At 37.3% G+C, this 13,329-nt stretch overlaps 1 protein-coding gene across 1 annotated transcript in view; it reads right to left on the bottom strand.

The window, feature by feature from the left end:
* RAB3C (RAB3C, member RAS oncogene family) overlaps positions 1–13,329 on the bottom strand; it is a gene marked incomplete at both ends in the record, with an annotated part of 80,548 nt that overhangs the window by 41,221 nt on the left and 25,998 nt on the right. Inside the window, one exon of the mRNA XM_081318218.1 lies at positions 2,471–2,589. Coding sequence (XP_081174344.1) covers positions 2,471–2,589 — 119 coding nt within the window. The remainder of the gene's footprint in view (positions 1–2,470; positions 2,590–13,329) is intronic.

Raw genomic sequence — 13,329 nt, 5'->3', positions numbered from 1 at the left:
AAGAAAAAGAAAGAAAGAAAGAAAGAAAGAAAGAAAGAAAGAAAGAAAGAAAGAAAGAAAGAAAGAAAGAAAGAAAGAAAGAAAGAAAGAAAGAAAGAAAGAAAGAAAGAAAGAAAATAGAAGATTTTATGGTATTAAAGTTACAGTTATGGGACTTACAATACAGACATGGGATTTAAAATCTATAATTTGATATATGAAGGATCCGAATTCCCCACAAGAATGAAAACAATCTTTTCATTATTTGATATGTTGGTAAGAAATACGGTACATTAAAAAAGAAGAAAACCTTCAATTATGCATAGTGAACTTGTGAAAATATGATGAAACCAGAATGCTTTTGATCAAAGACTTATGGACTTTAAACTAGAAAAGAAATATGAGAAAGTAACACGATATATAGCAACTGCAGTAAATTTACAGTACTAGAGGTATAAAGTTGGAAAAACAGTGAAATAATAGGCAGCCTTGGTGGCGCAGGGGGCTAATGCCTCCTTAAGTAACACCAGCTGCCTGCAATTAGTGCAGGTTCGCATCCCACCAGGCTCAAGGTTGACTCAGCCTTCCATCCTTCTGAGGTAGGTAAAATGAGGACCCAGATTGTTGGGGGCAATAAGCTGACTTTGTAATAATGCCGCTGGGGGGGCAAAAGCCCTAATAAGCAGGCATATACATAGAATGAAGGCTATTGCTAAGCACATTGGTTTGTGCTTAAATTGTAAGCCGCCCTGAGTCTTCGGAGAAGGGCGGGATATAAATGGGATTAAAATTAAAATTAAAAAATTCACAGTGGAAGACTGCATTATAAAACTGATGGAATTGACAGAAATGAAATTGACCAGCCTAGTCAGGGGAGAAATGATATAGACCTTTTGAAAGACTGGAATCCTCCCTCATATGGACTTTTTGTTGAAAGAAGGAAAGACTGCATTGATAATTTATGGATTTAAGAGGGGGGGGGGTTAAAATGGAAGAGGAAGAAAAAAAGGGGGGGAAGGAATAACAAGATCACCATCAGTCAATTGCAAAAGGCAGCTTTACCTGGAACAGCTTACATCCTTCAATGATACCTTCAACACTATCAAATAACAACATCTGTTTATCCCAGGTCCCTAAGGAGGACTCAATACATGGATTAAAAATGCCAAATTCAGTCTAAACATCTGGCCAACTGTGTAACCTACCATAATAACAATAACTTGGAGTAATGGTAAACAGTTCAATTAAAGTATAGACACGATATACACCCACTGTAAAAAAGAAAAGGCGAACAGCATGTTAGGCATTAAAAAAAACAGGACTGAAAATAGAGATGGTAATATCACAGTGCCCTCCTAGAAATCAATGGCACAACTGTACCTGATTTGTGTGCATTGTATACATTTCTGGTCATGACATCTCAAAAAGGATATAAGGGCACTAGAGAAGGTCAAGGGAAGCAACTAAGTCGATGAAGAGGCTGGACAGCTTCCCTATGAAGAAAGGTTGTAACATTTAGAGTTTTTTTAATCTAGAAAGGAAGTGAATTAGATGGGACATGATGGAGGTATATAAAATTGTGTATGGTGTAGAGTTAGTTTGGTCTAGTGATTAAGGCATCAGGGTAGAAAGCCAGAGAGAGTAAGTTCAAGTCCTGTCTTAGCCATGAAAGCCAGCTGGGTGACCTTAGGCCACTCACTCTCTCCCAGCCCAACTCACTTCACAGGTTGTTGTTGTGGCAAAAATAGGAGGAGGAAGATGTGTTGGATCTGTTCACCACCTTGAGTTATTTGTAAAAATAATAAAGGAAGGTTAGAAACAAACAAAGTGGACAAAAAGCTATTTCCCTCTTCCCAAAAAACTAGAACTCAATGAAACAGAATCTTGGGAGAATCAGTACAAAGGGATTTTTTTCAATCTTAAATGCATAATTAAACATTTGAACTTGCTACTACAAGATGTGGTGCTGGCTGCCAGCTTCCCTGGCTTAGAAAAGAGTTGCACCAATTCATGAAAGTTGTGGGGTTCAAGAGCTATTAGCCTTGATGGCACTGCAACTACCTGTGAAGGGGGAGGCTCAGCTAATCTCAATGTACACATGTTGTACTTTGACAATAAAGGTTTATTATTATTATTAAGATGACTTGCTGGAAAACTAGTGGGTTTCCTTGTGTAGTTGGTTGGCCACTGTGAGAACACACTGCTGGACTAGATAAGCCAAGGGTCCAATCCAGCAGAGCACTTCTTATGTTGGTATGAAGAAATTTCAATTGGTCACTAATCAGGGGTGGAAACTTTTAAAGTTTTGCAGTTGGCCTGAGGCACAGATTAATCCAGAATAAATCATTCTCAAAATCAGATTCATGGTAATAAGAAAGGCACCTTTAGCAAAACCAAGTTGCTGCTATTCTTATAACAATAACCTTCAAAATGTGGTTGTCAGGTCAACTATCCTTTATTTCCAATTTATTCCTAAATAAATTTTACTTACCAGTCTTGTACAGCATTGAAAGATTCTTCATTGGTGATGTCATACATTAAAATGAAGCCCATAGCACCCCGATAGTAGGCTGTAGTAATTGTCCTATATCTCTCTTGACCTGCTGTGTCCTAAAACCATGAAACATCAGTAGTTAATGACTAATAATAAGCAGTGAAACTCAGCACTTACACCAGCCCCCTACCTTTGGCATTCCAAAACATTATTTTCAATAAAAATAACATTTCAGCAGACAAAGACCTCTTTTTCACTGTTTGATATTATTGTATGCATATCTAGGCAGAAGATGGAATTAAGTTACTTTAGAGCTTGGATCCTGAAATCATTGTTAGGTTCCATTGCTTCAGTTGTGATTGTGAAATACACACTATCTCTCTTCGAACTCGTCTCATTCAGTTATTGAATCATAACATAGGTTCCAAATAACATAGCTGTGGATCTGTCGATAGTCATTACATTCTTTCATCTGATAAATAAATGGTGAGTCTCAACATGAAAAGATAAGATGCTAAAAGGCACATTAGGAAATAAGCCTTCAGCCATCCTTATCTGTCAACCTATTTAATGCTGACTGCACTTTGGGGCAAATTACAAATTATATTAGAGCCATGGCAAAGACGTTTGCTTCTCTATTGCAAAGTCCTCTGGAGGGCAGATTTCATCACAGAGGAGAATGTATGTAATATCTTTCCCTTGAAAGTAGTTTTCTTCCTGATAAAAGTTGCTTTTATTCTTCTGGTAGGTTTGTAGCTGATGGTCAGGTGTAAATGGAAAATCATGTGTGAAGAATAACATTTAGTACACCTTACTTGCAACTTCTACACGTGTGGTATTTATTCTGCTCCAGGTTTGTACAGGCTACAGTTCACTCTTTCCAAAAAATATTCTTATATAAAGAAGCCAGCTGAATTTTGTTATAAAGTACTGTGTGGGAAGCTATGCTTTGCACCCATGGCTATGTTACTGGAGGAAGAGGGAGTTGTAATCCAAACATCTGGATGGTGCAGGATAAACACATGACTTTTGTTTATCTTCAGGCAGTTATAAAACAAAGATTTCCCCAAAATGCAATATTGCTTATATAAATCTGTTAAAAAGGCTTTTCATTAATTTTTCCCCCTGATGTATACAGTATTGTAAATAGATTTTACAGATTATATATCTCCTCTGTCCCAATTATTGCATTCATATTCATGAATTGTTGCTACATTAAACAAATGTAATCATAAGAAGAAAATCTCAAGTATATTGCAGAGTCCATTGACATGAATCACATTCATTACAATTGGCTATACATGAGGAAACTTCATAGTAGATGGTCCACACAAAAGGTAATTCTGAAAAAAAAATAAACCAAGTACTTAAATTTCATTTATTACCAAATGATTTAATGACATCTGAGATATTCATATATTAGAATCATGTAAGAACTAGTGTGAACATTAATACAATTAAATATGACTTCATTTACTATGCTAACATTTCCCCTTCAATTTCCCTGCTCAGTGAATTTTGTAGTCCTTTTGTCACATGTTGTATGTCTAGCTATTATGCTAATAGACCATTCAGAATAATTAATTCCATATTTCATTTATACTTCTTACTAAAAATTAATCTTGATTTTTTTCATTAAATCTTGACATACGTTTCTATGGAAAACCAGTTATGTTATCAATTCAATCTTGCTTGTTCATTGGTGATAATTTACCCACTGATCAGATTATCCTAAGTCTGAAATGCAATGGTCTCTTTCTGCTTTCAGAGTATTTTTCTAAGCAAAAATCTAACAGCATAAGCCTGACAAATACTGATAAAAATGTGCCCTATTTTCCATTATGATGTTACCATGGCAATCTGTCTTTTTCCTGGTTGAAAGGTGAAAATGCATAAAGATTTTTGAATGAGCTTTTTCTTTGCTTTGGTACCAGACAGTCAATCAGGTATTGTAATTGTAGCTACAGATACATGCTATACAGAAAGTGCATAATAAAATGTCCTTTGATAATGGTGGCTGTTGGATATGTAGTGAGGATTCATGAAGAAATAAAGCTGGAAGAATCTAATCTTTACCCTGAATCAGATAAATAATAATAATAATAATAATAATAATAATAATAATAATAATAATAATAATAATAATAATAATAATAATAATAATAATAATAATAATAATAATAATAATAATAATAATTTTATTTATATACCGCCCTTCTCCCGGAGGACTCAGGGCGGTGAACAGGGCAAGCATAAAAAATACAGAGATACAAAAGTTAAAAAGGATTAAATATATGCCCAACTAAAAACAGTAAATACAAATATTAAAATAACAATAACCCCCCCCCATCCCCCATCAGGCCAGGCCGGCTTGTTCAAATAAGAATGTCTTTAGATCGCGACGGAAGGAGCGAAGGTCGGGCGCCATCCGGAGCTCAACCGGTAACCGATTCCATAGCTCCGGGGCACCCACAGAGAAGGACCTCCCCCTGGGGGCCACCAATCGACATTCTCTGATCGGTGGCACCCTGAGGAGGCCCTCTCTGTGGGAACGCACAGGGCGGAGGGAAGTTGATGCCGGCAGCAGGTGTTCCCTAAGGTACTCCGGACCCATGCCATGTAGGGCCTTAAACACCATTACCAGTACCTTGAATCTCACCCAGAAGACAACTGGCAACCAATGCAGCTCACGGAGCAGAGGTGTAACATGGGAGTATCGGGAGACTCCCAACACAACTCTCGCGGCTGCATTCTGTACCAGTTGGAGCCTCCGAGTGGTCCTCAAGGGCAGCCCCATGTAGAGAGCGTTGCAGTAGTCTAGACGAGAGGTCATGAGCGCGTGAGTGACCGTACATAAGTCATCCCGGTCTAGATAGGGCTGCAACTGGCGCACCAGGTTTATGGTGCATTTGTTTACTCAAATGTAGGACTGTAGGTCTCACTGTACAAGTGAGCTTATTTGCTTATAAATATACATAGGATTGCAGCCTGACAATTCAATCTGATGAAATCTTGCTTATAAGCAAATTCCTTTTGAGACAAAAACTGCTGATAAGACATCCACATCCACAATAGGTTTGTGAGTCAGGAATTACTCCCTTGTTTAACAATTTGCCAGTTCCAAAATATTTCAAGGTTTTGCCTAAAATTATTAGTTAACACAAAGTGTTTAATCATGATTTACTGACAGTTTGATGGCAGAAATCCAAGTTTCTCATACCGCTAAACAGGAAACATCAATAGCTGGGTTCACATATCATGTTTAGCCAAAGTTGAACAAACCACATTATGTTTGAGCATGTTACTGGGATCCAGTCATGCAATTTGGGATTACTGGTTATTCCAATTCCAAAAGCTTGATGCAGGAAATCAAACGTTACAGCAATCTATAACAACAGATAAAATATACCAGCTTCAGCTAAAAAAAAATTCCAGTGAAAGACTGTGCCCACCCCTGACAAATAATAATCCTATTTTCACACTGATTGTTTTCAGTATTAAGAAGTCTCTCACAGTGTTAAACTGGGATCTAATCTCTAATTTAAACTCCTCTTTTACTTTCTGAAGAAGCAGATAAAAAACTTCATCCTCTAGTTCTCCCAAATATAGCCAAGGAGTTAAATCTGTTTCTATGGTATTCAAACTGGATCATACTAAAAACAGATAGTCCTCAATGTACAACCACAATTGAGCTGAAAATTTCTGTTTCCAAGTAAGACAGTTGTTAAGTGAGTTTTGTCCCATTTTATGACACAGTTGTTAAGTGAATCACTGCAGTTTTTAAATTAGTAATATGGTTGTTAAGTGAGTCTGGCTTCCCCATTGATTGTTTGTCATAAGATCACAAAATATGATTATATGACTTAGGAAATGGCAACTGTCATAAATATGAGTCAGTTGTCAAGCATCTGAATTTTGATCACATGACCATGTGGATGCTCCAACGGTCATAAATGTGAAAAATAGTCATAAGGCACTTTTTTCAGTGGTGTTGTAAGTTCAAAGAGTCACTAAATGATCTGTTGTAAACTGAGGACTCCATGTACTTCTCAGTATCAAAATAAATAAAGAGAATTTTTTAAAAAAAAACCTAACATGTCAGCCAGAAAGAGAGGTTGGTGTTCTATGCAAATACTTTCCCAAGTTCTCTGCAGAGAAATATACAGTTGTTTAGCCTTCTGAGGAAGTGTCATCCAAACACAGCTTTATTCCCCAAATAAGGTCAGAGCAGGTAAAAGAGTGGGGACAGAACAGGAGGTATGGAATAGAAAGAAGTTATATCTATAATTTTATGATTGTAAGCCACCCAGAGTTACCTTGAGGTATGATGGGCGACCTCTACATTTTACAAATAAATAAATCTATTTCTATTTGTAGCAACAGAAAAGATTCATAGGCAGTCATAGAATTATTTACAATGCCTCGGTAAGGCCGCACTTGGAATACTGCATCCAGTTTTGGTCACCACGATGTAAAAAAGATGTCGAGACTCTAGAAAGAGTACAGAGAAGAGCAACAAAGATGATTAGGGGACTGGAGGCTAAAACATACAAGTAATGGTTGCTGGAACTGGGAATGTCTAGTTTAATGAAGAGAAGGACGAGGGGTGACATGATAGCAGTGTTCCAATATCTCAGGGGTTGCCACAAAGAAGAGAGAGTCAAGCTATTCTCCAAAGCACCTGAAAGCAGGGCAAGAAGCAATGGATGGAAACTAATCAAGAAGAGAAGCAACCTAGAACTAAGGAGAAATTTACTGACAGTTAGAACAATTAATCAGTGGAACAACCTGCCTACAGAAGCTGTGAATACTCCAACACTGGAGGTTTTTAAGAAGAGACTGGACAGCCATTTGTCTGAAATGGTATAGGGTATCCTGCCTGAGCAGGGGGTTGGACTAGATGACCTCCAATGTCCCCTCCAACATCATCTGTGCGCTCCCACAGAGAGGGCCTCCTCAGGTACCACCGGTCAGAGAATGTCGACTGGTGACCCCCAGGGGGAGGGCGTTCTCTGTGGGCGCGCCAGACCTTTGAAACTGCTTACCGGTTGAGCTCCGGATGGCTCCCGACCTTCGCTCCTTCCGCGGTGATCTAAAAACTTATTTATTCGAACAAGCCGGCCTGGTCTGATGGGTTTGGGGTTTTAATATTGATTTTAATTAATTTATTGCATCGGGCACAATTATTTAATTTTTTAAAAACTTTTGTATCTTGTATTTTTGATATTTATTGCCCTGTACACCGCCCTGAGTCCTTCGGGAGAAGGGCGGTATATAAATCAAATAAATATAAATATAAATATAAATATATCATCATCATCATTACATGTAGAATGGCATTTTTGTAATTTCTTCAGAATGAAAACAGATTTTATTTTCCTGGGCTCCAAGATCACCGCAGATGGGGACTGCAGCCAAAAAATTAAAAGACGCTTGCTCCAGGGGAGGAAAGCCATGGCAAATCTAGACAACACACTAAAAAGCAGAGACATCATCCTGTCAACAAAAGTGCGTATAGGCAGGGCTATGGTTTTCCCAGTTGCAATGTATGACTATTAGGGAGACCAATTTTAGATGATCACACCTCTATGAAAATGCCCATGATAAGCTTCAGTTTTGGAGATTGCGTAAATTATTTTTGATGATAAATTTATTTGAAAGCATCCACAGTTCTCAGCTTACAAAAAGAACTTTATGATAAATTTTAAAATTACTACAGCATGAGAAAGTCTATTTATATTCTACTGATCAGAGAATATGAAGAAACAGACTAACAATAAACCTATTCAGTCAGCCCTGACAGCAATTTACTCAAGTTTTGGCAGACATCAGTCTCCAAAGTGTATGTCTACTGTTAATAAAACAACACTTTAAAGTCATTGACATTCCAAATTTTGGGAGCCTGGGGTGAAAGAGGAGATGCTTCAGTGCTTCCTGTAATGCAGGGGTGTCAAACTGCTGGCCCATGGGCCGGACACGTCATCTGGAAGCCAGGCCCACCCCATTGCCGGCAATGGCAAAACCGTCCTGATATGTTGTACAATGTCACATGATGTCGCGAGTTTGACATGTCTGCTGTAATGTGTGGCAATCTTAAGATGCCAGGCTCTTATCAATACACCTACCTCTATATACTGATACACAGACTTAAATTGAAACATTAAGTATGAATCATTAAGATCTGGAAATGTCTAATCTTAAGTGTAAACAGTGCTTTTTTGTAAAAGAAAAAGGTGCTGGAACTCACACATGTCATACAACCCGCCTTGCCTACCCTACAAGGTTCCATCCAAAAAAAGGTGCCGGAACTCCGTTCTGAGCGTTCTATGACAAAAAAAAAAGCCCTGAGTGTGAATATTGTAGCAAAAAAGACAACTAAACCTTAGCAAGCATTAGCAGCCTCACTGGCTATGAGGCTTCAGCTAGCTTTCATCAAAATTCCAAAAATCCTCTGAATATGTTTAATTGAGATACTTAAGATTTTTTAAAACAATTATCCTGAGTTTCTACTTTCAAGGAGGTTTATATTCTCTTCTAAATAAACAAGAAGTGCAGTGAGGTAAGCCCCATCACTCTGAAGCTATAGTAAAAAGCTGTTAACCCAGCAAATCAAAGCACAGAGGATGCCCCTCTGCTGACTAGGAGCAGGGCACAATTTTCCTTTGTAAGGTGTTACCCTGATGGGGTGTTCTATTATGAATTGCATAGAAGGCCCCATTGTTTATTCCTCAGAGAATGCAGCCCTTAAAGGAAATAAAACTGTTTTCAGTACTCAAATGGGACACAAGTGTTACAAGACCAGTCAGCTCTCAATGAAGAATAGTGGTTGAGTATCCTAGATTCACTTAATAGATTCAGCAGAGGAATGGAACAAGCAAAACCCTTCAGTTTTATTTTCCTCCCAAACAGAGAAGTAAAACTGTAATCTTTTGCATTTGAAAAAGCTCAATATACAAACACATCTAACTTCTGGCTGAAAGATTCCTTGCTCAAAGCCAAGAGTTTGTCGCAGTACCAAATGTGAGAATATTTGTAGCTTGGACTTGAACTATCCTGCGGTCCCCAGAGAGCACCAAGGACTCCACAGTCACTCACAATGTATACAAGTCCAGAGGCTACTCAAACCACCCCCATGCCCTTTGTCTAGCTCTAGAAATAGCTTGGTTCATGTGGAAGCATTTTGGGGGTGGTTCTGTTGGATACCACTACTAAATCTGAAATATATACTGAGAGGTTTACAACTTCTTTCTCCCTCAAACTGCCTGAAAGGCTTGCAATTTTCTAATCTTTCAGTACAAGGATATGATTGCCAACAAGCTAGAGATATTTAGATGAAGAAATGTCTTCTTCAAAAAATACATAGACATTATTATCCGTTCAATTTTTCATCCCTTTAAATCTTTTGGTTTTTTTTTAATATTGTCTATTACTATATTCATTTTTGTAACAAAATCTGCAGTGATGATATACTGTATTTTTTGTGGAAATATTCTTACCACATTTCAGATATATAGTGATCTTTTTAAGGGGTGACACTAGGATCTGATTCTTACACAAACATAAGAGATAAAGTCCCTGGTCTTCTTTCCCATAAAAATAAGTCACAGAGCTAAGTAAACCAGTTTTAAATGCTCCAAAGATGAGATCAGGAACTTAATGGAAGTCCAATATTAGAACAAAGACAGAAATCTATCTACTTAGTCCTGAAATCTGGTTTTGGCCAAAGCCAATGCACATTAGAAGCAGGAATAATTGCTTCTAATTTTAGGATGGCCACTGCTGGTTGATGGCAATGGTCTATCTCAGTTATATCTGATTCCAGTAAAAAATTGGATGGTAAACTGACTGCTTACTCTTTGTTTCTTGATTCATATGATTTATTGGCATTTCTGTCTTATTTTATTTTTCTCTGTCAGTTGCCCTGGGGAAAGGCAAACCCTGCCAGCTGTGAAGTGGTCCTCCTCAATTTATCTTGGTTAAGCTGCAAGAGGACTTGTTTATAATTCTCAGCAGCCCTCCACCCTTCCGAACTGGGCAGCTGCTCCCTCTTTAATCCAAACCTTGCATTCAAATGATTTGCAGCTACCCTTTTTTCACTTAATTTAAAAACTCATAGAAAATAAAAAGAATAAATCAGTCAAGGACTTTAAAAAAAACACCCAATCTGTATATTGATTAGGTGCACTAAACCTCTTTTAGCATAATCCATAAAAAATCAATATGAGTAATTGAATTTAGGACTTTCCCCTGACCTTGTTGAGACAGACACTAATGTTATCATTCACTGCAGAGCGTGGTAGCTTTGCAATGTTCAGAGCTCGCTTATGTTGTTGTTCAAGATATTCAGAATCTTGTTTTGATTAGTACTTGTGCTATATTTATATGTTGCATCTGAAACGAGGCTGAATTTTAAGAGCGAGTCTGCCTTCGTTCCCTGAGGAATTTTTCCCATCTTGCATATTTGTCTTTCAGCCTCACAACATTAGTCAAAACTGCTCTGCCTGCAGAGCAAATAACCTCCCCAGATTTTTAATGGCTGGCATTCATTATTAGAATGGGAGGGTAACCGTCTCCTTTTTTTTTTCTTCCTTGTTCTAGAACTGTTTCCAATAATTTATTTTGAAATGCATCCGTGTTTACGTATTTTGCCATTTTATATAACTTGCCCCAATCTGGGCAATGAACAACAAACTCACAAAAAAGTCTGGGAACAAAATTAAATGGGCCAAGTGAGATTATATGCCTGGGGATTATTTAAAGTACTATGGGTAAACAGCCTTGGCACTATGCTTAATATTCCATGTGTATCATTGTGGGAAAATTCTAAATAAGCCTTTCCAGGAAGTTGAATGAGGAAGAAGTCTCCTTTAAAGATGTTTGGAGAGTAATATTCAGCAGGAAACCTTGTTAGGGGATGTGTTCTAGAACATACACAGAAAGAATATTGTACCGGGTACTTAAGTGACAGACTATCTCCCCATTACTTCATGCTCATAATGTGATTTTCTTGAATGCAGAATATGAACTTAGTTCAATGAATGCTAACAAACCTTCATTATATTTGAAGTTAAATATAGATATATTAATAAAATGTTTATTAGCATATTTTTACCCACTTAAACCTTGAAATAGGGGACAATTTTTATTTATTTATTTTTTTAATTCCATTTATATCCCGCCCTTCTCCGAAGACTCAGGGCGGCTTACAAGCTAAGCAGTAGCCTTCATTCTATGTATATGCCTGCTTATTAGGGCTTTCACACACACCCCAAGCGGCATTATTACTGTTAAGGAATTTGTTGTGCAGAGGTCTCCTTGTGCTACCAAAGAGTTGCACAGACAAGGAAGGGCACTGAGAGCAGTAAAAGTCACACACAGAAATACACTGAGTTCTAAAAGCAAAAAGTATTTTACTTTGAGGTGGTGTAAAAACAAAAATGCACAGTCAAAAATAAACAGTCCAAGTCATACACAATAGCAACAGTCCAAGGAGTAATCCAAACTACAAAGTCTTCTTACCGGTCCAGAGGTCAATACACAGTTTAGGTTACAACAGTAGTAAACCAACAGCAGAGCAAAAACAGTAATAGTAGAGATCAGTGAATTCAGAGAGAGAGAGAAGCTACGTTCCTAGCTTCCTCTTATGGCCATGAGAACACATACACACCCATTGGCCAATTAACTTCTTAAAGCCATAGCATTATGGTTAATATATTTTCAACCCAACATTGTAGGCTAGCACCATATGCCTAACATTCTCCCCTTTGGGTAGAATAATATATAACTCTTACAATCTTATGCACATTCTTTCACAATTAGCATTGTGTTTCACAGCACTTTGTACCTTCGTAAAATGGTCTGCAATATTTACATCAGATGGACAATACTCTAACTGTATTAATTTATCTTTGACACATTGTCTGACATTTAAATAACGAAGATCAGTATGTTTAGATCTTGTTCTTACTGCAGCATTATTAGCCATCTTTATCGCAGCTTGATTGTCCTCATACACAATAAATGGATCATTTACATTTAAACCCATATCTAACAATAATTGTTTGTACACTAGCAGTTCTGTACATAACACTGATAAACATGAAAATTCAGCCTCCATTGTAGATAAGCTTATGTGTTTTTGCCTAATGGACTTCCATCCAATCAAAGAATCACCCAACATTACAGCCAACCCTGAGGTAGATTTACGACTGTTTGAATCAGAGGCAAAACTCGCATCTGCATATGCAGTAAGGATTAACTCACGATTTGGCTCTAAATATAACGAGTAGTGAATAGTTTGCTTCAAATACCTTAATACTCGTTTAGCTGATTGCCAGTGTCTAACAGTTGGATTATTGTTGTACCTAGCTAATTGATTTACACAGTAAGAAATATCAGGTCTAGTCCAATTACTCAGATACATAAGACTTCCTATCAAAGATTGGTACATAGTCTTATCAAATACAGGACTCTCAACATTAGTGTCCTTAAAATCCATAGCCATCGGAGTTTTTGCTGGTTTACACATTTCCATATTGTATCTCTTTAATAACTGAGATATTTTACTGGCTTGTGACACCTTAAAACCCCTATTTGTTTTCACAATATCTAACCCCAAATAGTGGCTTATTTCTCCAAGATTTCTAATTGTGAATTTATTTTGCAATCTTGAAATGATAGTTTGTGCTTCTAACTCAGTTTTTGTTATTATTGCAATATCATCTGTGAATAATAAGAGAAAAGATAATGCTCCGTTGTGTTCCCTTCTAAACAAACAAGGATCAGCATTACTGGCTACAAAACCTAATGCACTTAACTCATTAACTATACATTTGTTCCACTCATAGCCTGATTGT

This window comes from Vipera berus (genome assembly GCF_964194415.1).
Source record: "Vipera berus genome assembly, chromosome: 2".
NCBI lineage: Eukaryota > Metazoa > Chordata > Lepidosauria > Squamata > Viperidae > Vipera > Vipera berus.
The sequence above is the reverse complement of the archived record's forward strand: the minus strand, read 5'-3'. Positions and strand labels throughout refer to the sequence as shown.